The 26,497-nt window shown below is 38.7% G+C and overlaps 1 protein-coding gene across 1 annotated transcript in view; it reads left to right on the top strand.

The window, feature by feature from the left end:
• SYNJ2BP (synaptojanin 2 binding protein) overlaps window positions 1-26,497 on the top strand; it is a 47,317-nt gene extending 20,820 nt beyond the window's left edge. Inside the window, exons 2-4 of the mRNA XM_033187587.1 lie at window positions 8,854-8,990; window positions 21,587-21,682; window positions 24,202-26,497. Of these exons, the coding sequence (XP_033043478.1) occupies window positions 8,854-8,990; window positions 21,587-21,682; window positions 24,202-24,342 (374 nt within the window). The 3' untranslated portion in view covers window positions 24,343-26,497. The remainder of the gene's footprint in view (window positions 1-8,853; window positions 8,991-21,586; window positions 21,683-24,201) is intronic.

The raw sequence follows: 26,497 nt of genomic DNA, 5'->3' as shown, positions 1-26,497 counted from the left end.
AAATTTAACTAGAAATTTATTAAATACCTAAATGTAAGAACTAAAACCATAAAACTCTTAGGAGAATGGAAAAAGCTTCAATACCTTCGATTTGGCTATGATTTCTTGGATGTGATACCAGAAGCACAGGCAACACAGCAAAAGATAAACCGGGCTTCATTAAAAGTAAAAAATGTTGTGTTTCAAAGGACACTATGAGGAGAGTTAAAGATAGCCCACAGAATGGGAGATGGTATTTGCCAATTATATATTTGCTAAGAAGTTAATATCCAGCATATATAAAGAACTTTTACAGCTTAGTAACAGAAAACAACCAAATTCAAAAATGAGCAAAGGACCTGAGTAGACATTTCTCCAAAGAAGGTAATCCAAATGGCCAATGGCCAATAAGCACATGAAAAAAATATTTAACATCACTAGCGATTAGGGAAATGCAAATCAAAATTGGTTACCACTTCACACCCATTAGGATGACTATTTTATATACATATATTTATATATATTTATATGTGTGTGTATATATATACATATGTATATATATGTATATACATATACACGTGCGTATATACACGTATATACACATGTGTATATGTATATACACGTGTACATATACACATACATACACACATATCATTGGGGTAGCTGTGCATTGCTTGTGAGGATGTAAAATAGTGTAGCCACTGTGGAAAACAGTTTGTCACCTCCTCGAATTATTAAATATATAATTGCCATGTAATTTTGCAATTCTACTGCTAGATATATACCCAAAAGAATTGCAGGAAGGGGCCGGGCACGGTAGCTCACACCTGTAATCCCAGCACTTTGGGAGGCCGAGGCCGGCGGATCATGAGGTCAGGAGATTGAGACCATCCTGGCTAACCTGGTAAAACCCCTCCTCTGCTAAAAATACCAAAAATTAGGCATAGTAGCGGGCGCCTGTAGTCCCAGCTACTCCGGAGGCTGAGGCAGGAGAATGGCGTGAACCCGGGAGGCAGAGCTTGCAGTGAGCAGAGATAGTGCCACTGCACTCCAGCCCAGGCAACAGAGCGATACTCCGTCTCAAAAAAAAAAAAAGAATTGCAGGAAGGAACTCAAAACAGATATTTGTACACCAATGTTCATAGCAAGCCAAAATGTGGAAACAGCAGAAACATCCACTGACAGATGAATAGGTAAATAAACTGTGGTATGTAAATGCAAAGGATTATAATTCAGCCTTAAAAAAGGATGAAATTCTGAAATGTGCTACAAGGTGAATGAACCTTGAAGACATTATGCTGAGCAAAATAAACCAGACACAGAACAACAAATATTGTGTGATTCTGCTTATATGGGATACCTAGAATACACAAATTAATATAGAGAGAAAGTATAACAGATGTTTTCAGGGGTTGGGAGAGGGGAGAATAAGGAGCTATTTTTTAGTGGGTATAGAGTTTTTATTTGAAGAAGTTCCAGATATAGGTGGTGGTGATGATTATACAACATTGTGAAGGTACTTAATGCCACTGAATTATGCATTTAAAAATGGGTAAAGTGTTAAATTTTATGTTGTTTATTTTACCATGATATAGATAAAGACAGGGGGGTTGTGTATCCAATGGAGTTTGATTGATGTCTGGGAGAAAATTAGTGGGATTGATCTTGGGAAAGAAAAGGGAAAATAGAGTGTTTGTTAATCTAGTCTTCGTAACTCAACAAATGGCTATAATCTTTGGTGTTAATGAACTATTTTGTTTCATTTTAATTATGTCCAGAATTGTTATTTCTAGAATAACAGGTTAACACTGGTCATTTACTTTATAACTTTTAGATTTTGTAGATAAGAATCTGAATGAAATGAAGGGCTTTTCCTTTTCTGGTCTGAAGGTAAATAATAGAAACCTTGACAACAGTTACAGAACTCTATAGTGGTGAATTCTTCCTCTATAATATATTACCCTTGGGGACTGTTCTACAACCATTATCCCAGCATTGCTTATTCGGAGCCAACCGGAGACCAGTTAGCTCCTAAGATAGCCAGCAATGCTTAGAAGACTTTTTTTTTCTTAAAGCAGTTTATGTTTTCTGCAAAGATGTATTGTAGCAAAATGGTTAAAAATTCATCACACAGCCTGACTTAAGTCTTGGCTTTGCAAAGAGCTGTGTGACGTTTTTGTAAAGTTGCTTAATCTGTCCGTGCCTCACCTTTTAAATTCTTTGAAAAAATGAGTACTTGTGTTTGTCAAGAAGATTAAATGAGATAATGTATATAAAGTACATAGCATATTATTTGGTACATAATAAGGTCTAGGTAAACATTAGCTGTTGCATCTGCCATTGCTGTTTTAGACAGATTCAGGGTCCAGACCTATAGTCAGGGGTTCAAAAGAAGGTATTTCTTGTTTAACTTTCCAAGGCTCTTCTATTAGGTACACTCTCTTTCTCTCTTAATTCTATAGTGGTATCATTCTTATGCTACCTTTACTATTTTGCATTTAGACTGCTCATCTAAATTAGACACCCAGCAACCCATTTTAATCTTGCCATATTTTAAAATGTGTTGGCACATTATAACCAGAGCTCACTAAGCTCTTCATTCATTCACTTAAAAAAAAAGTTGAATCCCAGTCTTTTTTCTTCCTCTTTTTCCCCTCAACTCCTTTTGGACCTTAAATGCCTAAGAGCTGAATTAATTATACCCTTTAGCTCCAAAATACATTGTTATCATCAGTATGTTCCTCTCAGGTTCTTTTTTTACCCTTCATACCTAAACCCTATCCTGTATCTTTCTCCTCATAAATACCCACTCTAATGTGTCTTTATATTTCTTTAAATATGCATGCATATTTGTAAATAGGTAATATTTGTGTATATGTTTTTATTTATAGGGAGGTGTTGTGCTATGAATATTAACATTACATTTTAAAACTCCATGTTTCTTTTATTTATTTTTTTACATTTTTATATTTTTACAAGCCTGGTTACCTTGTAAATAGCTGTAATAGGTTTCTGTCTCATGGGTGGTCAGACTTTTCCTGTGAGTTAATGAAAAACTAACAATATATTATTAAGGATCTTTTTTTCCCTTTGGTTTCAAATCTTTTTTTTTTTTTAATTTTACTTTAAGTTCCGTGATACGTGTGCTGAACGTACAGGTTTGTTACATAGGTATACGTATGCTATGGTGGTTTCCTGCACTATCAACCCATTATCTAGGTTTTAAGCTCCGCATGCATGAGGTATTTGTCCTAATGCTCTCCCTCCCCTTACCCCCCAGCCCCACGACAGGCCCTGGTGTGTGATGTTCCCCTCCCTATGTCCATGTGTTCTCATTGTTCACCTCCCACTTATGAGTGAGAACATGCAGTGTTTGGTTTCCTGTTTCTGTGTTAGTTTGCTGAGGATGATGGTTGCCAGCTTCATTTGTATCCCTGCAAAGGACATGAACTCATTCTTTTTTATGGCTGCATAGTATTCCATGATGTATGTCCCAATTTCCTTTATCCAGTCTGTCATTGATGGGCATTTGGGTTGGTTCCAAGTCTTTGTTATTGTAAACAGTGCTGCAGTAAACATATGTGCGCCTGTGTGTTTATAGTAGAATGATTTATAATCCTTTGGGTATATACCCAGTAATGGGATTGCTGGGTCAATGGTATTTCTGCTTCTAGATCCTTGAGGAATCTCCACACTGTCTTCCATAATGGTTGAACTAATTTACACTCCCACCAACAGTGTAAAAGCGTTCCCATTTATCCACATCCTCACCAGCATCTGTTGTTTCCAGACTTTTTAATGATCGCCATTCCAATTGGCATGAGATGGCATCTCTTTTGATTTGCATTTCTCTAATGACCAGTGATGATGAGCTTTTCTTCATATGTTTGTTGGCTGCATAAATGTCTTCTTTTGAGAAGTGTCTGTTCATATCCTTTGCCCACTTTTTGATGGGGTTGTTTTTTCCTTGTAGATTCTGGATATTAGCCCTTTGTCAGATGAGTAGATTGCAAAAATGTTCTCCCATTCTGTAGGTTGCCTGTTCACTCTGATGGTAGTTTCTTTTGCTGAGCAGAAGCTCTTTAATTTAATTGATCCCATTTGTCAATTTTGGCTTTTGTGGCAATTGCTTTTGGGATATGTGGTCACCCTACTTATGCAAGATTTTTCTGGGACATAGCCAATAATTAGCAATATACATACTGAATAGTCTTTCCCTTTCTGGTGGTTTCCAGCTGGCATCTCTTTCATTTGGTTGGTCCATATGCTGGATGATTGCCAAAGATTTTAGGCATCACACTTGCTCTTAAGGGGGATTTCTAGGTCACATGTCATAGACATACTTAATAAGTTTGAGTTCCTGTTTATAGATGGGTGGAATTTTAAAATGTCTTCCCATTTTTTTGGAGATTCTGCATTTGTACTGTATATTTATTCATCCTTTCTTTGTCAGACTATCTAGTTTGGAGCTTTAGCAGCCATTAATTTATGGACAACTACTCCTAGCGCCTTATCCCAATAGAGCAACTACTATGTAGTTTATGAAGAATTTTTTTCATATTTTATGTTATTGGCCCCTAACACTTATCCATTGAGGTAGAGAGGGCAGAATTTATAATTCTCATTTTATAGAAAAGGAAGCTGAGGATCAGAGGTAAACTGACTTGCTTCAGTCCACATATCTAGTAAGTTATAAACTTAGAATCAAGTCTTCTGACTTTGATTTGCTTCTACAATATCTAAAAGGGACAGGGAAAAGGATAAATTTTGGTTTGTGGTTAAAGTAGGAACTGTCCAGGTTAGCTTTATGTCTTCCTCAGAACATAACATAATGCCTAACACATAGTGAATGATGATTTGCTTCTGCAATATCTTAAAGGGACAGGAAAAAAAAAAAACTCCAGTTTGTGATCAAAGCAGGGAGTGTGCAGTTTTACTTTATGTCTTCCTCAATTGATAACACAACATCTGACACATGAGATTCAATCAGTAATTTTTACTGAGCAAGTGATCTGGGGATTATGTAGGTATCTGTATGGCCTAAGTTCAGTTGGTCATGCCACTCCTCAATGCTGTGGTGACTCTTATTGCAGCAATGCTTTGGCTTATAGATAAACCCAGTTCTGTAAATATTCTGGCTGAACAAAGGGCTTCAGGTCAGTCCAGGAGTTCTCATGTTAAAAAGTTTGGTTCATTTACAACAGAAGTAGCAACGAGTTAAAAATGTACCTATATAACATAACTTTGATGGGGTGTGTAGTAGAGGCTCTTGTTTGTTTATGGTAAATCTCAGTAAAATTTCTTCTACTCTTCCTTTTCTTATGCAGTTAACTTTGAATAATCAGTAGCAAAGTCCTTTCTCTTGCTAACTACTATATTGCATTCAGCTGCTTAACATTTGTTTCCTGTTCCCAAGATCACCAGAGGCACCTGTAGTGTTTGATGAGGGTGTTGGATTTCACAGAAAGATTTTCTCTACATAGTTTGTTCTAGCTCGGGAGAGGTGGGTTGGCCTTGGCCCACTTGTTCAAAGCTGTCACAGTTTTGAAGTCATTTCAAAACCTTCGATAATCTTGTTCCATCTACTTTTCTACTTTATCTCAAATTTCTGTACCTTCTCCAATACTTCCCACCTCTGTGATACAAATTGAGGGTGCTGTGCTCCAAGAACATCATTTAGTTAGTAAAGCTACTATTTTTAATACCCAGCACTTCAAGGAAGTTAAAATAGCATCTTCCAGAAGTAGCACTTTCTTATTTAATTTATTTAGAGAAACAGGGTCTTGCTGTGTTGACCAGCCAGGTCACAAACTCCAGAAGTAGCACTTTCTATGATGTATCTTTTTATTTTATTATTTTAGAGAATAAATTCTTTTTATTCTGTAGCTGCAGAGATTTTATGCACAACGTATGCTTTTTATTTATTTTATTTTATTTTTGAGATGAGGTCTCACTCTGTCACCCTGGCTGGAGTGCAGTGACACAATCTTGGCTCACTGCAACCTCTGCCTCCCAGGCTCAAGCAATCCTCCCACCTCAGCCTCCTGAGGTTGGTCATGTGCCACCACGCCTATCTAATTTTTTGTATTTTTGGTAGAGATGGGGTTTCACCACGTTGCCCAGGCTGGTCTTGAATTCCTGAGCTGAAGTGATCCACCCACCTTGGCCTTCCAAAGTGCTGGGATTATAGGTGTGAGCCACCATGTCTGGCTAAGGTATGCTTTTTAAATTAAATGTTTCCTGTTGTGTCTTTGTTTGGTCATGTTTTTCTTTAAATCACAAATTGATTTGCTAGTGCTTATGTTAATACTGTGAGCTTCAGGTGTAAGCTTTTCTCCCACCAATGGGAAGAACTTTCAGAAAGCCCACATATGTCTCTTTTTATTTTTGTTTTTGAGACGGAATCTTGCTCTGTTGCCCAGGCTGGAGTGCAGTGGTGCAATCTCCGCTCACTGCAAGCTCCACCTCCCAGGTTCATGCCATTCTCCTGCCTCAGCTTCCCGAGTGGCTGGGACTACAGGCACCTGCCACCATGCCCAGCTAATTTTTTGTATTTTTAGTGGAGACAGGGTTTCACCGTGTTAGCCAGGATGGTCTCGATATCTCCTGACGTTGTGATCCGCCTTCCTCAGCTGGGATTACAGACGTGAGCCACCACCCCGCCCCCTCCCCGCCCCGCATATATCTCTTTAAGTATCTTTTCTATTGTGACCAGTGTAGGCTGGTGATTATGGTTATTCCTTCCAATTACACCACCAGATTTTTGGTTCTTGTTTCCAAACTATCTCCTTTCTCTTACACTATGGCCCTGAATTCTACCAGTAGCTGACATTAAGAAAGCCCTATGGAAGTTCCTTTTTCCTTTTTTTTTTTTTTTAAGCATAGGTAAAATCCCTTCATAACAATGGTTTCTGTACAGTGAAATCCTTTCTAGCACTTAGTTGTTGGTCCATGGAAATAGCACTTTGATACTCAGTTTTCTTTCCTTCTCTTTTTTCTTTTTTTAAATATTTTATTTTACTGTGGTAGGAACACTTAATGTGAGATCTACTCCGAACAGATTTTTCAGTGTACAATATACTATTATCTATAGGCCAGTGTTGTACAGCAGATCTCTAGAACTTGATTCATCTTGCATAACTAAAATTATATGCATTTAAAATAGTCAAACTCATAAAAACAAATATTAGAATGGTGGTTTCCAAGGACTTAGGGAAGAGGAACTGGGGAATTGCTAATCAATGAGTAGTCAGTTTTTTCTACAGTGAATAAAACTTGTCAATTACTATACCCAAGTATAGATTGAGTAGCCCAAATCCAAAAATCTGAAGTCTGAAATGCTTCCAACTCCAAAACTTTTTTTTGTTTTTTTTTTTTGAGATAGAGTCTCGCTCTATCACCCAGGCTGGAGTGCAATGGCGCGATCTCGGCTCACTGCACCAACTCCAAAACTTTTTAAGGGCCAACATGATGTTCAAAGGAAATGCTCATTGAAGCATTTCAGAGTTCAGATTTTTGGATTAGGGATGTTCACCTGGTAAGTTTAATTCAAATATTCCAAAATCCCCCAAATTCAAAATTCAAAACACATTTGGTCCTAAGCATTTTGGATAAGGGATACTCAACCTATATGTGGTTGTACTTGAAGTAGCAAAGGAAGGGAGGGTAAATTTGATGATTTAGTCCTACCATGAAATAGTAGTTACCTTTCTGGTTCTGAGGTTTCTCTGCCAATACCTACACCACTGCCTCCACCAACCAAAATAGAAAAGAAAAAAAAAAATGAAACTCTCAAGAGATTTTTCCAAAGCACTATCATACGTAAATTCTCCAGAAGCTTGGGAGAAGGAAAGTGTGGAAGGGAAGGTATGGTTAGGAATCTCTCACACTAAATTAGGAACAGTTCATTTGATAATTGGTAAAAATGCATAGCTGCGGCCGGGCGCGGTGGCTCAAGCCTGTAATCCCAGCACTTTGGGAGGCCGAGACAGGCGGATCACGAGATCAGGAGATCGAGACCATCCTGGCTAACACGGTGAAACCCCGTCTCTACTAAAAATACAAAAAACTAGCCGGGCGAGGTGGCGGGCGCCTGTAGTCCCAGCTACTCCGGAGGCTGAGGCAGGAGAATGGCGTGAACCCGGGAGGCGGAGCCTGCAGTGAGCTGAGATCCGGCCACTGCACTCCAGCCCGGGCGACAGAGCAAGACTCCGTCTCAAAAAAAAAAAAAAAAAAAAAAAAAAAAAAAATGCATAGCTGCTTCTCATGAACACAACTAACCCTGTTGTGGTAATATCAGGAATGTCGGGAATTGGGTCCTCTGAATACCATCAACAGGATCAAAATTAAATGTGAGTAGAAGAACTTACATCTAGGCTGGGCGTGGTGGCTCACACCTGTAATCCTAGAACTTTGGGAGGCCAAGGCAGTAGTGATTGCTTGAGGCCAGGAGTTCATAACTAGCCTGGGAAACTGAGTTATGAACTCCTGAGTAGCTGGGATTACAGGCGCCCGCCACTATGCCCCCTAGCAAGACTGTCTCAAAAAAAAAAAGAAAAAGAAAAAAAGAACTTAGAGTAATCACCATTACTCTTTAAGTTCTATATATATCTTTCTTTATATATTCAACAAAACAGATGAATCACTGTGTTTATATTTTCAGTTGTGCCTCATTTGAGTGAGCAACTCAATACTCTTGATACTGCTGACCTTGTTTATGACCATTCACCAGCTCCATCACAGCCTGACTCGCCAGTGTCTCCTCTCCATCAGCCTTTCCTCCCCAGTAGGCTTTTCCACCCTTTCTCTTCATCTTCTCTAATCCCTTTCTTTCTTCTTCACCCCCATCTTTTTACTCCTCCATGATTTTCTCAGGGCTGGGCTTCAACATCGTCGGTGGGACAGATCAACAGTATGTCTCCAACGACAGTGGCATCTACGTCAGCCGCATCAAAGAAAATGGGGCTGCGGCCCTGGATGGGCGGCTCCAGGAGGGTGATAAGATCCTTTCGGTGAGAATGGGCTTCGGCCTCCTTCACTGTCCTTTGCTCCCTAAGCCCTAGGTCCTACCCCTATCCCTTTCCTTGGAAAGATTTGGGTCTGGAAATATACAGATTGTAGAGGTGAATGGGAACAACTTTGATCAGTCATTCTTTCCAACCCTATCATTGAGCATGGAGGGCAATATTATGCTCACCTAATAAATGAGAATGTGAAGCCCAGAATGTGAAGTTACTTGTTCAAAAAGCACGAGGCAGGAAGCAGTGAGGGACTCATACGGGGAAAAGAGATATAAAATCCACAAATTTTGTCTTTCATCCATCATCACCTCCTTTTGTTGATTAAAACACTAATGTGTATCTTCCTTTGGGAAATGTCAGCCCTTATATTGGATTTAACTTCAAAAAACAGAAAGAAGGAAGGTTGGAATTAAGTGTCCTTTTCAGACTCAGAGCCCTTTTTCACCCATTATTAACATGAAAATTTAGAATGCAGTTGATTTGGGTATCTGTCCATTGTGTTCCCATTTCATCCTGCTAATGTCTCTACCAAGACTTACTACATGGAAATTATTAATCTTATTCTTTTCCAGAATTTCCGCAAGGGGAGTGACAAGATCCTTTTTTTTTTTTTTTTTTTTTGAGATGGAGTCTCACTCTGTCACCCAGGCTGGAGTGCAGTGTCATGATCTTGGCTCGCTGCAACCTCTGCCTCCCGGGTTCAAGTGATTCTCCTGCCTCAGCCTCCTGAGTAGCTGGGAATACAGGTGCCTGCCACTATGCCTAGTTAATTTTTTGTATTTTTAGTAGAGATGGGGTTTCACCATGTTGGCCAGGCTGGTCTCGAACTCCTGACCTCATGATCGCCCTCCTCGGCCGCCCAAAGTGCTGGGATTAGAGGCGTGAGCCACCGGGCCCGGCCTAAGATCTTTTTTTAACATGTTGAATCATAGCGCAGTGTTTAAGAATGTTTAAGAAATGAACAAGTTAAGAAATTCAGGCAAACCTAAAAAGGCTGGCTGATAAATATGGGCCCACAGACCTCAGGTCTTAAAATAAATTAGAACAAGCCTACAGTCAAAACTATTAAAATGCAAAATATAACTCTGGCCCTATTGTTCATTTCTCCACATTACCATAGGTCACAGTAATCCTATGATACTATCAGTTGCTGGGGGATAAGGAGGTGTAGATTGGAGATAATTATTCTGTAGAATTTATTTTTTTATTAATTTTCAGGACTAGTGAAAAATGGCCAACTTATTACTTGTATGGAAACAGTACAGATGATTGGTATAAAGAATGGAAAAATGCTGAAGGTGTGAGATATTATCTAGAATATTCTTGGGAGAGCTGGCTTCAAAGGGCTAGACTTAAATAAAAGGAAATTGAAATAGGACAGGGCTTCTCATAGGAGAAGCTCCTAAGCAGAAGCCCCTGTCTTCTCCAGATGGGCCATAAGCCCATGGTCTGAAGAGGAGAAAACTATTCCCTGTTTTCTTTTAGAACTGAATAGAGCAGGATGGCCAGGTTGGGAAAAGGTTGAAATAAATGAATGAAGTACAGACAGGAGAAGTCTTGATTGGCAGAATTAAGTATTAGTCTCAGAGACATGATTTTGAACCTATCTCTATAATAATATGTTAGCTTCATCCCTTAAATTTTTTTTGCTGTATAGTTTCATTTGAATTTTCCCTTTCACTTCACTTTTCATGCAGTTCAGGTGATTAGTGATTACAGGTCATACGTGTGAAATCTCTTACTCTTCTTAGTTGCCAGCTTACTGAACACTTCTCTGCCATGCAGCCCATTTGGTAGCAGTACCTTAAGGCAGAGATACAAAGGAAAAGAGAAAGAACATCCATCTTCTCTTCATTTGGCATCTGAGTATTTGAGTGATCAGGCTCAGCATTATGAATCTGAATGCCTCTTCAGGAAGACCATGACTCCACTTAGTCCCCAAAAAAGAAAGAAAATCAGAACAAGTAGCTATTACAGCCACCTAAATTAGCTCAAGAATGTCTAAGCATGTGTCCTCGCTGATCCGTAATATAAATATGGTATCAAGCACCACAGTATTTCAGTCCTTCTCATTGACTGTTTTGCCTGTCTTCAGTCCGTTAAGCTTGTCCTAGACCCTATTTATTAATCTGTGAGATGGAGACAGTGATAATATACTGTCTTCTCAAAAGGATAGTGAAAAGTTTAGAAGCAGATTATTTCCTTTACCTCCCAGGGAAAGACATTCATCCAATATGAATGAACTTGGCAGTGGTACTGTAAGGAAATGCTGAGAGTGGGTTGTTAAAATAAAGGTGTAGCATGTAGTTAGAATCTATGCAGCTTAATATTTTGACACATAAATTACATTATCCTCAGAACACTGGAATCTGGGCTCTGTGGATGAAGAATAGGAAGTTCAGAAGAGAAAGAAGCGAGCTATATTATTTTAAAAGCTTTGGTTAAAGGTAGATTATTGCAAAATGAGAATGGTGAGACGTATTTGAGCACTAAATGTCAGGTAACATGCTGAGAACTTGAAATTTATTTTGTTTAATATTATAGTAACCCTATGAGGTGGGCATGATTTTTGTGCCCAAGCCATTTGCCCAAAGTCACACAACTAGTAAGCAGCAAGGGACTCAAACTTTGTTTGAGTCTGAATTTGTAGCTTTTGTTTTTAACCACTATGTTATACTGCCTCCTAAAAGGTAAATGAGGAGCTAGGATTAGTTATCCTAAAGACAAAGTTACATGGTGAATTAACAGTAGATTGCATGTATGGTTTTATATAAAAACTGAAATTAGGCCAGGTACAGTGGCTCATGCCTGTAATCCGAGCACTTTGGGAGGCCAACGGGGGTGGATCACTTGAGGCCAGGAGTTCGAGACCTGCCTGGCCAACATGGCAAAACCCCGTCTCTACTAAAAAATACATATATACGAAAAATTAGCTGGGCATAGTGGCATATGCCTTGGTGCATGTGCCTGTAGTCCCCCAGCTACTCAGGAGGCTGAGGCAAGAGAATCGCTTGAACCTGGGAGGCGGAGGTTGCAGTGAGCTGAGATCATGCCAGTGCACTCCAACCTGGGCGACAGAGTGAGACTCTATCTCAAAATAGATAAAATAAAATAAGATAAAAACTGAAATTCATCTTTCTATAAATGGTAGAATCAGAAATAAGAAAATAAACCTCAATGTAAAAAAAATTATTAGATACAAGCTGAAATGAGGAACCTTATGTGGACCATTGCCTCACAGAGAAAATAAATTATTGAAAGGCCTCTCAAGTTTTAAAAAAGTGTTGGGGCTGCTGATAAATGATGGGAGATAAATGTCAATGAAGAGAAAAGTAGATGTCTAAATTTATAGCAAAGAGGATTTTGCTTTACCAAAATATAAGAAATATAAAGGTGTATATAAGATATTAAATATTACAAAGATATGTTACAAGGAATGATATGTTTATGTTCTGGCCATTTAAGGAAAAGGCATGCAAAAGAAGAGAGGGGAAAAGCCAGGGGAAGGAGAGGCAGAGATAGAAGACATATGGGGGGGTGTATTAATCTGTTTTCACACTGCTATAAAGATACTACGTGAGACTGGCTGATTTATAAAGAAAAGAGGTTTAATTGACTCACAGTTCCACTTGGCTGGGAGGCCTCAGGAAACTTAAAATCATGGTTTTAAGTTTTAAGTTTAAACTTAAAATCATGTTTTTAAGGCGAAGGAGAAGCAAGTATCTTCTTCACAAGGTGGCAGGAGAGAGAGAGAGAAGGGGAAAGTGCCAGACACTTATCGAACAACCAGATCTAATGAGAACTCGTTATCACCAGAACAGCATGAAGGAAACGACCTGCATCATCCAGTCACCTCCCACCAGGTCACTCCCTTGACATGTGGGAATTACAAGAGTTTGCTTCAAAATTCTTTCTAGATCCCATTCCTTAAGAAATACTATGAAACAGCCTATTGCATCACTTACCCGTGACATCCTATTCCCTCTCTGTCCTTAAGTGAACTTCGAGGCCAGAACTGTGAAATGTACTTAAGTATTCCTTTATTATTGGCTTTGAAGTTCTCTGTAAAAATGATGCTAAATTATGTATTAGTCTATATTCCCATTTAGTTTTTATGTACTTTCCTATTCTCACGTGGGTTATTTTTCCATGTTGTAAAATATGCCCCATTTTTCCCCTAGTAATGTTTGCTAGATAAGCTAAAAATGTATCTCTTCCTTAGCACGTAGCTATTATAGATAGCCGATAGAAGTAATATTATGTGACATGTAAATTTCCTGGAGTTATTATTAGCTATTAATTTAATCTTTTCATTCTCCCCAAGTAATTCCCACATATCTTGTTTTCAAGTTCTAAAATTAAATAACTGCATGATTTATCATGTAGTTTCCTCTTTCTCATCAAAAGTGAAATTTCATTTTTTATGATCACTGTAGATGATTTAAACTTAAAGAAAGAAAAATAAATTTTCTTAAATAATGATGGTAAATGATTTTTAAGGACATGTTGCATCTGACAACCATGAAATAAAAATGGCTATTACCAATGGAAGAACAGACATGAGGTTGAGATGAAAGCTGGAAATTCCTCACCCGTAGTTCATTTTGTGTGTGTATACTGGTGAGAATGGTTTATTATTAGCATAGGTTGCAATAATAAACCAGTGTGGAACCTGGGATAATTTTATTTCAATTTTTAGAAAAGTAAACTAAGTTTCTTATTCCTTGTGTGTCTGCCTAAATGAAGGGAGGAGAAGAATAGTCATTCCTCAGTGAACATGACATTTTTATTAAGCTAAGGGTGACATATCTGGCCATACTACACAGTTGAATGTTCCATTTTAACACGTAACAAACCCCTTATATAACACAATGGCACAGATTGACCATTAGCCAGCTTCATTTCATATTCTGTGTAAGTACAGTTTTTAATTTGGTGAATGAAAGAGTTGGTTAGTCATCAACATTTATCAACTGTTATACTTAATGGCCTTCAGAGCACTGTGCCAAGTGCTGTGGAAAGTTACAGAGAAAATGAAACACTGGTCTCTGCCCTTACCTTAGAAATCAGTAAGAAAGACCCAGCAGAAACCCCCATCCAATCAGCTGCAGAGATGTTGAAATATACAGCAGCATTCTTTAAACAAAATGCCTCCGGGGAAGGGTCTTTGCCTTATCATCTCTTTATCTCCAGCACCTAGTCCTGTACCTAGCCCAGAGTAAGCATCTAATAAGTTAGTTCTGTGAGTTAACCCCTCCATTATAACACACTGATTTTTTTGGATTGGATCTAAATAATCTATTTTTATGGTTTCTTCAAAAATTGATGAAAAAAGAGACCAAAAAATCTTAGTAAAAAATTACAGGATCTTAGTAAAAAATTATAATATCCAGAGTATATTCTCACATCTATTGCTTATTAAATTGAGCCCATTCTTTCTGTATGTCTCTACATTTACAAGTCAGAGATCTTGTTTTAGATTATCCTGAGGCAATTCAAAATTCTTAATCAAAGAAAACTAATTTTAACTGAGCTGATTTCATAAGGCAGGAAACAGGAAACACATTTTAACATGCTAACAACCAGAGTTAAAGTAAAAAAATTTTATGTTTCCTCATCAGTTAAATAGAACAACACCATGCTCATTCTCTGAACCTTCGGAGTCAGCAAAATTTTCTAGCACATTGCAAATCTGCCGTATCTTAGGTTCAATAAACCTTACTATGTCATGAGTTAAGGAAGCTGAAGTAGCAAGTTAATTCTGGGATTACTCAGCCGAGTAGCTCCTGGTACTAAAAGTGAGGTTCAAGGACCAGCAGTCTGGCCATCACCTGGGAGCTTGTGAGAAATGCAGAATCTCAGGGCCCTTCCCAGACCTACAGAATAAAACTCTGCATTAAGAGATCCCCTGGTGAACCTGTGCACAGTAAAGTTTGAGAACCACTGCTGTAGGTAAATGTTTTTCAAACCTTTTAAATTATGACCCATAACAGGAATAACATAAATTTCCTATTCAACAACTAAGTGTGTGTGTGTATGTATGTGTGTGTGTGTATTTGAAGCAAAAGTTTAACACAATACTTTTCTATATGTGACGAATTTTGATATTTTGTTTTCTTCTAATTTCACTTTTTAAAAATTAACTGTTTTTTTGTTTTGTTTTGTTTTGTTTTTGAGACGGAGTCTCCCTCTGTTGCCCAGGCTAGAATGCAGTGGTGCAATCTCAGCTCACTACAAGCTCCCCCTCCCAGGTTCCCGCCATTCTCCTGCCTCAGCCTCCCGAGTAGCTGGACTACAGGTGCCCGCCACCACGCCCGGCTAATTTTTTGTATTTTTAGTAGAGATGGGGTTTCACCGTGTTAGCCAAGATGGTCTTGATCTCCTGACCTCGTGATCTGCCCACCTTGGCCTCCCAAAGTGCTGGGATTACAGGCTTGAGCCACCGTGCCCAGCCAAACAACTGGTCTTGACCCACTGGATTGATTTCACAATATTTGAAAAATTACTACTCCAGTGAATGTAAAAGTACTAATGAAATCTGTAGATGCAAGGGATATATAGAAAGGGGTGTATTAAATAGGGGAAGTAGTCCGGGAGTGGAGACCAGTCAAAAGACTGTTTCAGGCAGATTAGGTAAGAACTAACTCAGACTTGAGAATCACCTTGAAGGCGTGTTAAAGTGCAGCTAGGAAGAGGCCTAAATATTTGCATTTTTAACAGGTTCCCAGGTGATGCTAAGGCTGCTGGTCGTGGGACCACACTCTGAGAACCATTGGTCTATGTTAGTAAGGATGGTAGTAAAAGGAGTGGATTCCACAGACATTTAAGGGTAAAATCTACAGAACTTGGTGGTTAGTCACTGAGCAGCTGGAATCTAAAAATGCTTAGAGGATGTCAGTATTGGAGAGCAAATTCAATTTTGGAATAGAAATGACATTGTCAAGGGAGAAAGTCGTAGTCATGACATGTTTTAGGACTGGTTTACCTTGGGTAAAGGATGAGAAATGGTTCTTTAAAAAAGAATTATCTTTGCATTTCTAAAAGGTCTCTTATTTGGGGTTTTAAAGTAGTCATTAGATTAACGTCTCTTAAATTAGAATACCTTTAGGCTTAACTAGGAGAGTTGAAAGGCATAATTGGCTTAACTGGCCTATGCCCTTTATAACATCTTCTTTTGCCTGATGTACCAATGTCTTTCTTCCCTGTTAGCAGAAGGAGACTCAGATGAGGGGCAGGATTACACACTGAATCACTGGCAGGTAAAGCTACTATTAGAATCCAGGCCTTGCAGCTTTATGTATTACTGAGATTATGTCTGTCAGGCTTTGTGTATTTATGGCTTTTTCAGGGTGCACTCTGCAGCCAAACTTCAGGAAAGCATGTGCTATTTATTATGCTCAAGTGTACAAAGTTCTCTTAAGTGTTGTAGAGTTATAATGATCAGCTGGGATACATCTTGAAGTTACACTAGAATACAAAGTAGTATCAGGCGGAGTTCAATTTGGACTGTAAGAGAGTTACATAGTATTCAAAGTATAGTTGCATAGGTTTCAGAGTTAGAGTATTCAAAGAAGTAAATCAGTCAGATCTAGTGAAGTTATCTAGAAAGGCCTTGTCAATGAAGTGGCACCTAACTAAATTTTTTTAATTTTAATGCTACTTCAGTATATACAAATGAATAGTATGTTTTTATTCAACTCTAACTTTTTTTCTTTTTTTTTTTTTTTGAGACAGTCTTGCTCTGTTGCCCAGGCTGGAGTACAGTGGCAAAATCTCGGCTCACTGCAACCTCCGCCTCCCAGGTTCAAGTGATTCTTCTGCCTCAGCCTCCCAAGTAGCTGGGACTACAGGTGTGTGCCACCACGCCTGGCTTATTTTTGTATTTTTAGTAGAGACGAGGTTTCACCATATTGGTCAGGCTGGTTTCGAACTTCTGACCTCGTGATTTGCCCGCCTTGGCCTCCCAAAGTGTTAGGATTACAGGTGTGAGCCACCATACCCGGCCTAAACTCTAACATTTTTTAAATGTGTAACATTAAATACAAACTAAATGGCAAAACCAATAAAAATTTAATTTACAACATATATGTGATAGGCAGTAATGTGTTGCTAAAATAAAATCCTTGCTTGCCATGTAAATTAATATAGGTTAGTGTTTTAAAGTGAAGGCTTTTGGGCCAGCCTGCTTGAGTTTGAATCCTTGGCTTTGCTGCTTTCATTGTGTTTGCTTATAGATAAATTGATAGCCTCTCTATACTTCAGTTTTATCACTTATAAAATAGGGGTTCCTAACTTACAGAACCATTGTGAAGACTAAATGAGTTAATACATGTAAGATGAACAGACAGCTCCAGACATGGAGCTGCAATAATTCTCTGCAATTATTACTGACTACTATGGCAAAGATTATTTTAAGCCCAGTATTTCTACCATTTAATGTGGTGACCCAATTATCTCATTTGCATTTATATTACTATGAAACCCTGGCTCTGATATTGAGCTGTGACATCATTTGGCATTCATTGACATGACTGCATCATTAACTTACTTGTCTGCCTCTAAAGAAAATACTTATTTCTTTATAATGAGAAATACAGCTATCACATGGGCTAGATTACTTAAGTGAGCATTCTCATGACGGTCAGCAATCTCACACCTATTCTGTCTCCCAGGAGATAACTAGAAAATTGAGTCATTGAGAATTCATTGTGATAGTTATAGAAATCCTAAAGTTCTTTCCCTACAGCATAGCTACCAAGAAAACCAAGGCATAACATGAAATTAAAGACCCTCAACTAGAAAACTGTATTCATTTCTACACTGTAGGTAGCAGGACTGATCCTTTTTAAAGATCAATCTTGGAAGATAAATAGAATTTTTCAAAAGAGAAAGGCATCTAGGTGGTAGATACAGTTTGAGCACAGGTATAAAGATAAAACATATGTTTTATGTCCCAGTCAGTGAGTTATGTGACTTAGCTAGAGTATAGGATATAGTAAAAGAAATAGAGATTAACCTGAGAAGGTAGGTTAGAGCCATTTCCCGGAAGACTCTCCATATCAGCATAAAAAACAAGGTGTGTACTCTTTCCTTGCTCCCCAATTTTGTTTTTGTTTTTTGAGCAGTAAAGTGGTACTAACAGAATTGTACTTTAGGAAGATTAATCTGGAGACCTAGTGTTTGAATCGGTTCGAACCTAGAGAAAAGTAAATCAGAGAGAAGTGATCACAGTAGTTCAACCAAGAGTATTTTAAACCAAGAGTCTTCTAAATTGATTGAAGTTTCTTTTGCCAAGGTTAAGGACACACCTAGGAGACAGGTATGTACCTTTCTCCAAAGATGATTTTGAGGGCTTTAATGTTTAAAGGGGAAAAGTAGGCTGAAGAGCAAAGAGGGAAGGTGTGGTAATCCACATGTTGCCAGAGGAAAGGAGCAAGAAAGGGAATAATCAATTATGTATTTTCTTTTGCTTAGTAAGTTGGGACTTTACATAAGATAAGGTGAACGTAGAGTAATTACCTGTGGAGATAGTTAACCTGTTATCTGTAGCTATCTGCTTAGGAACAAAAGGAAAAGCAGTTTATTGCATGACTCAGCTTGCAGCTTAATTTTTTTTTCTTTTGATGTAGTGGATTGGGGACCCAAGTTTTTATTTTATTTTTAGTGTCAACAGTCTAAAACAGGCAAGAAAATACTTTGTGAGAGATGTCATGGTGTTAGACTATGGAGTTTGGCCATCTATTGTATATGACGGTTGACAGCAGAGAGACAATTTAAAACTGTTACCAAAATTGTAGCCTGGGCTAGGTACAATGTCTCACACCTATAATCCCAGCACTTTGGGAGGCTGAGGCAGGAGAATCACTTGATCCCAGGAGTTCAAGTCTCCAGTCAGCCATGATCACACCACTGTGACAGCCTGAGTGACAGAGCAAGACTCTGTCTCAAAAAAAAAAAGTTTGAAGGAATGATAGTGGCAATAAGAAGCCAGGTATGTAGTCTGATTTTTGTGGAAAGTAATAAAGAGGTTTTGGATATGTGGAATTAGGGTCTAGCAGAGCATACACATATAGGCATCCAACAAGTAACTGGCAAATCCAGAAGTACAAGTAGGGATACAAATTTGGGAGTTATCTTACAGATTATCGTTGAAATTGTTAAAGCTCACGGTGGGGAGAAAGAAAGAAGATAGAGGATTGACACTGAACAACCTTGATTCACCTTCAGGAGAAAGAAAGGGGAGAGGAAATCCGGAAAGGAATAATTTAAGAACTAAGAATGCTAAGTGTTCATATGCCAAGATAGGAGAAAATTACAAAAGGGAGGAGGTGGTCTGAAGACAAAAAGGACTATAGGATTTGGTGATTGGAAGTCATTAGTGACCTTTAGAAAAACATGTTCTTCCCTTCTACCTCATATATTGTGATATTACAGGGGAATAGAGAATGAATGCTGAAGAAATAGAGGTAGTGCATGCAAACTGTTCTTACAACAAATTTTGCAGTTAAAGAGGAAAGAAGATGGGAAGAGAGTGATAATGGGTTCCAAGAAATAGTTGTTTTGTTTTCTTTATAGAGGTATATAATTTTAGTTGAGAGAACGAGCAGAGAAAGATAATAAGTAATCAAAAGGACAGAGTGTCTGCGTGAGTTTTGTAAGGAGGCTACAAGAAGTATGATCAAGATCACCAATGGATGGTTTCACCTTGAAAAGGAAATAGATCTGATTCAGAGACTAGGGGAAAGGAGTAGTGAGAAGATGTAAAGAAACTTTGAAGGAGAAGGAAAGAAAATGTAGAAAGCATTTATCAGAAGTCCTCAGTGTTCTTACAAAAGATAAAGGAATTAGCTAGGGAGAGAGGTAGAACTGGGGTTGGAGATGGTGGTGGAAAAAGGTCTGGAACAGCCATCACTGCGTGTTTATTAAGGAGTTCAGTAAATGAGTAAAAGGGGTTTTAAGGATGAGCTGGAGTCAGCTAGCATGGTTATATGGTGGAGAATGAGAATATATCTTTTTCCCAGAATATTCAACTCAATGATGGCAAGAAAAGTATTGCAGAATATGGCCCAGGACTGGAAAGATGGCAGAAGATCATGGGGACAAAGGATTCTAATGATTTACCAAGTACTTTGTTGAAATTACAACAGGAACTCCTAGATGGGCAAGGATGCAAGTGAAGTCTAAAAAGGTTACAAGGAGGAAATTCAGTAGATGAATAGAAAGTGTGAAAAGAGTGGAAATTGCTGTCAGGTTTTTAAGAGTTTGAGATATTGGAGCTGAAGTATGTCTTAATATTGAAGTCTAAGTTTATGTCAATTGGTGACTGAAGTGAAATGGAGTTGAAAACTATTGGTTTACAAAGATAGACAGTCTATAGGGCAGAAGTGTTGGTAGATTCATTCACCAAGTGTATTGGCAAGAGAGAGAGTAGAGGGAAGATTATGAATGCCTTGGAGAAGGAAGATTGTGACAAGGAAAATGAGAGAGTTCAATAAGTGAATGACTTGAGCATTAGCTGAGCAGAGGATAGTTGGTGAGTCAAGATGGAAGAATAGTAGTACAGAAGGAACAATGAAATGCAAGGGCACTTTGATCTTTCTTTCATTATTTACAAATCCTAGCCCTAGCTCCAGCACGAATCTCACTGAGTTTCAAGTTTCTTCATCTGTGGAAACAAGATAAAAATAATGTCTACCTCATAGGGTTAGCATGAGAATTAAATGAGATAATGTATGTAAAGTACAGAACCTATCAAAATAAATATATCAGATGTTCTTGTCGCTGCTGCTGTTAACGATGACATTGACATTTATAAAAGATATGTAATCTTGCTGTGCCACTGAATACAGCGTAGGATAGATTATTACATGTGACCGATGTCACTCCTAACAGCAAAAAGTATTAATACAAGTATTCCTTCACATCTCTCACCTCTAAGTGGTAGCAGTGACCTACATGGAAATTTTTTTAAGGATTTATATCATCACAGGAATATGGTTTTTACTAAATTTTGATTAAAAAATGACTAATTCACTAATTTGGATGTAATGGATAGGAGTATCCGTGGAATCACGGGAAGTTGTTCACTATGAAAAGCCCAGTAGAATGGGCTAGTGTAGATTTATACCACATCAAAATAAATTGGTGGAGAGTTTCATAGAGTTATATTTTTACAGTTGCAGCTGGCAATGCCAGGGCTTAGGAATATAAAGGATAGGGTGGTAACCTGGAAGAACATGCTGTCTGTAAGGAAGCAGGTTAACACTCATGGAAGACATACTAATACAGTAACAGATTCTCAAGTGTCAAAACGAGACAGGCATAGAAGCTAAGAGGAAGGAGAAACCACTTTTTATTTTACCTAGGTTCTCTTCAGACAGCCTGTGGAACTTCAGTTCTAGGAAAACAAAATTTTGAAAATGAAAAAAGTTCTAAGTTCTGAGCTCTAAGTAACTTTGCCCATCCTCCTAGTCCTTGCAATTTGCTCTGAATGAGTTTACTATTTAAAGTTTGGCCATTTGAAAATAAATTGTTGGCTTGTAATAGCTTTCTTCCTTTCTTACTACTCTTTTTTGCTGTTTTGACAGGTAAATGGCCAAGACCTAAAGAACCTGCTGCACCAGGATGCTGTAGACCTCTTTCGTAATGCAGGTTATGCTGTGTCTCTGAGAGTGCAGCACAGGGTAGGTATCACCTCGAGCCAGAAACCTGGCACCAGGCTTTCGCACTGTACTTTGAATAAACCCAATGTGTGTAATCTTCAGTGTTGCTTTTTGTTTGTTCATTTTACACTCATTCCCCTGAAGAGTTTCTCAGGCAAAGGGAGGGATCCATTGGTACTTCTGCTTATCACTGAAGGACATTCAGGCCAGGCACGGTGGCTCACGTCTATAATCCCAACACTTTGAGAGGCCAAGGTGGGCGGATCACTTCAGGCCAGGAGTTCGAGACCAGCCTGGCCAACATAGCAAAACCTCGTCTCTACTAAAAATACAAAAGATTCAGACACAGTGGTGCACATCTGTAGTCTCAGCTACTTGGGAGGCTAAGATGGGAGGATTGCTTGAGCCCAGAAGGTGGAGGTTGCAGTGAGCCAAGATCATACCACTATACTCTAACCTGGGCAAGAGAATGAGACCCTGTCTAAAAAAAAAAAATAGAAAAGGAAAAAAAAGGAGAAATTCACAACAGTAGGGCTTATAACCGAGGTCCTTGCTTCAAGGTAATATGCCTTAAAGATAAAGCTTGACAACCAAATTAAAATTAAAAAAGAAAAGCCAGGTGTAGTGACTCACATCTGTACTCTCAGCACTTTGGGAGGCCAAGGTGGGATGATTGCTTGAGCCCAGGAGTTCAAGACCAGCCTGGGCAACATAGAGAGACCTCACCTCTTAAAGTAAGAATAATAATAATAAAAATAAAGAAAAGATTTTAAGAGTCACATGGACCAATGGAAAATAAAGAAAGAAAGAAAGATGGTTAAAAAAAACATAGCTGATTTTACTTTTTGGTAGGGAAGGAACCATATGTCTACCCTTGAAAACTTATTTATAAAACCATTTGATAAAACACTACAAAGATGGTGGGTTTTCTGGTACCCACTATATGCTTTTCCCTGTCACTGCCATGAACCCTTCATTTATCAACTTGGTGACCCTCTTAACCAAATCTTTAGTGTTCATAGGGGAACTCCAGGAAAAAGGAAATGAAATTCAGAATTCAGTCAAGGCAGCACCTATCCCTGCATCTGTTTCTTATTTCCTAGTGTTTTATAATTTGGATGATGATATAAAGGGAAGCCTGGATATGTATAATTCCTCCTATAGCATTGAGAATTTCTGAGTGTATTCACAAAATAGGTTCCATGTGCCTTTAAAGTAAATCCATTTGCTACTTATAGGTGCACTCTTTTCCTCACTCAGTGGCTAAGGATTTAGAAGCTTAAGAAGATTTAGAAGAGTTCCTAAAAAAGTAGAGAAGGCAGAACGTGAGAGATACCTGAGAAAACAACCAGTTGCAAGCAGAATCTGGGTGTAATGGATTAGAAAACAGGTTAATAAGAGATAATATTGGTCATCAGTTGCTTCTGCCTTGGCTCTTCTCTTTCTAAAGCATGGGAGCATTTGTGCAGTAGATAAGAACAAGTAAATATAGGCACACACTTCAATATGATTACAGTTCTTTTGGAGGGTATGTGAGAAGTTATTTCCAGTGTTCACTTTTAAGGAAACATCCATAAATAATTCCTAATAAAAAAGACCCTTCTGTTCAGGGAATTGTCCGATCCCTAAAAACCTGTTCTTTCAGGACAGCTCATCAGCAAATGAGTGAAAAATGTAGAGGTGGAATAGAGGGTATAATGGTATTTCGTGCAGTCTTGCCTTTCAGATTGAAGTGTCAGTTTTATGAGTTGTAATGAGGAAGTTAACTCTAACTGAAATACGATGGTGCCATAATTATTGCAACTTAGCCACTAAAAGTTGATATTAACAAGAGCTACCCTGAAAACCATCACTAAAATGAAGACCATCCAGCCTCAAAAGGAAACACTTAGCCAATAGAAAATTATAACTACCAGGATATAATTTCCTTTTACTTTTTTACATCTGTTCCATATAGATTCACCTTCATCTCTCTCTAGTATTATAAATGAACAGATGAAGGGCAAAACCCCGTCTTTGGAGGGAGTTGGGTGCCTTCTGGGATTTGGAAAGCATTTTTCAAGTAATGGCATTGGACCTATGTTGGTATTGCACCTATGTTGACATTGCCCACATCTGCTCTTACTACATTTCGATGACTGATTAAGTAAACATTTCCAGAAAGATCCCCTTCTTCCTCACCAAGTAATATCCAAGTTCTCTATGGATCATAGGTTTTATCTCATGTCTTCATTTTCCTGATACGATATACAAATAGCAAGGTAGAGGCAGTACAGAAACAGAAATTGCCTGACTTGCCTTCACGGGTCCCTTTAGGTCAGCAAGGTTAAATGCCTCCCCATCAGACCTATTTTCTTTCCAAAGATCCTGTGACACTGATGAATCAGCTCAGGACAAAGAGAGGACTCCTGCTAGGTATTGCTGGGGGTTACAGTTTTGGGTGGTCTAGAGTCTACAAACCCAGGTGATGTATCAACCTGGGAGTTTCAGTTGTAAACACACATTAGTCACCAGAGTTAACATTTTTCTTTCCCTTCCAGTTACAGGTGCAGAATGGACCTATAGGACATCGAGGTGAAGGGGACCCAAGTGGTATTCCCATATTTATGGTGCTGGTGCCAGTGTTTGCCCTCACCATGGTAGCAGCCTGGGTTTTCATGAGATACCGGCAACAACTTTGAAAAACTTGCTCTCTTTCAGTACTCCCAATGAAGATACATTTCACTCACCCTCCATCCCTGCTATTCCGCCATGTCTTTCACTCTCTGCATAGCCAGATTTGAAGTGACTGATACCCACCCCAAACCTTGCTGTTCAGAATCTCCAATTCTTCGTATTCTAATGGGAAAGTAAAGGTATTGTTTGAAGGAAAACTGAAGAAGAGACTTGCTTAGAACAAATGAGTTATATATTTTACTAGGACTTTCGATAGAAATTCAGCTACAACCCAAAGAGAGAAAGATTGAGTCTTCGTGTCACCATAGGCAATATCATTTTTCTTAGCTGGCATGCCATAAAGACCAGCTGTGTGATATTAGAGGAAGAGAGGATTTTTCTTTTTAATGATCTTCCTTGGGAAATTATTGTGGCCTTTATTTAATTTCTAATTACATACCTGGGTGCCTATATCAGACAAAGGAGAGTAAGAAGAGCATTTTTACTTTTTTAAAAAAGCAAATACATATATACACATACATATGTAAATATTATAGTATAATAGTGATACCGATGGAGAATTAAAGGTGAGAAAGCTACTTTGTGGTGTCTAAGTTTCTGATAAAAGGGATGATCTTAATTGAAGAATTTAAAGAGACACTTAAAGAGCAAATGTAGGAGCAACAGAGTGAGCCTTAGAAGAGGACGTTCAGTCTCATTTATTAAAATAATGACTGAGACTGGGAGAGGTGGCTCACACCTGTAAATCCCAGCACTTTGGTAGCATGAAGTGGGAGATTGCTTGAGTCCAGGAGTTTGAGACCAGCCTGGGCAACATAGCAAAACCTCATATCTATTTTTAAAAAATAGAAAAAAAATGTAGTAACTGAAGCAACTAATTAAAAATCTTAGAAGAACAATATTTCTTCTTATAACAACCATGGTGGGTTATTATAAGGTAGATTGCCATAATCCAGCGCTGCTCACATCTAAAAAACTGTGAGGTGTGAAGGTAAATCGTACCAATCTCTGGGCTGCCCTAGTGAATTTGTTGATACCTCACAGTCCTGCTGAAGAACAGTGGAATGATTGTGTTAAGGGCTATGGTGCTGGGGCCAAACACCCCAGCACGAAAACTCCAAAAGGACAGAAGATAGGGTAGTGCCTCCAAGGTGGCACCTGAACCCTCTCAGGCTATGTTTTTGGTTCTAGTACCAAACAAACCTGAGGGAAGGAGCTGCCTCCCTGGCAGGATGGGCATCAAATCAACTCTGCTTCAGATTTAGTTAAAATGAGGCCGGGTGCAGCGGCTCACACCTGTAATCTCAGCACTTTGGGATGCTGAGGCAGGCAGATGACAAGGTCAGGAGTTCAAGACCAGCCTGGCCAACATGGTGAAACCCCATGTCTACTGAAAATACAAAAATTACCTGGACATGGTGGCGCATTCCTGTAATGCCAGCTACTCAGGAGGCTGAGGCAGGAGAACTGCTTGAACCAGGACCTGGGAGACGGAGGTTGCAGTGAGCCAAGATCACGCCACTGCACTCCAGCCTAGGCTACAGGAGTGCATTTTTTTTGAGATGGCTACTCCATCTCAAAAAAAAAAAGGGGGGGCATGGATTGCTAGTATTTTTGAAAGGCTTTATACACTACATACGGTTTTTAATTAATAAACCTTTTTGCAGCAAGAGGGAGGAAATGAGTTTTGTTTGCTTTAGGAGGTAGGGAAATGTGGTAGGTGTTTCATGTGGCCTGGGAGGAAGGTATGAATGAATGAATCCTACAGAATGCCAGTGATATCAATAAGGTGGGAACCATCCTGTTCATGTTCTTTTAGGGCTGGTTTTAAGCACTGTGGGTAGCTGTATTTTCTGGTTTTAAGAAAATCATTTCCATTAGCCAAATATATTGGCCATACTATAGGCCTTATATAATTTTGACAGCAAGATTATCAGGACTCAGGTAATCAATTGTATTTCATTTTTAGCTTGAACAGTCTAGTAATTAAACAAATGTTGATTGGACATCAGCTTTGTCAAGACACTTTTACAAAGAAGTACAGTGCATATCCTCCATCCCATAGGGCTTTTGGGTTCCAGCTGCAAAGAGAACACTCTTATTAGCCACATAGGTAGGACAGTGTAAGTAGGGGTCATGTTTATATTACAGACAGCAAAA

This window comes from Trachypithecus francoisi, unplaced genomic scaffold, assembly GCF_009764315.1.
Source record: "Trachypithecus francoisi isolate TF-2019V2 unplaced genomic scaffold, Tfra_2.0 Lachesis_group3, whole genome shotgun sequence".
NCBI classification, from domain to species: Eukaryota; Metazoa; Chordata; class Mammalia; order Primates; family Cercopithecidae; genus Trachypithecus; species Trachypithecus francoisi.
Note: the sequence above shows the minus strand (reverse complement) of the source record. Positions and strands in the feature narration are given on the sequence as shown.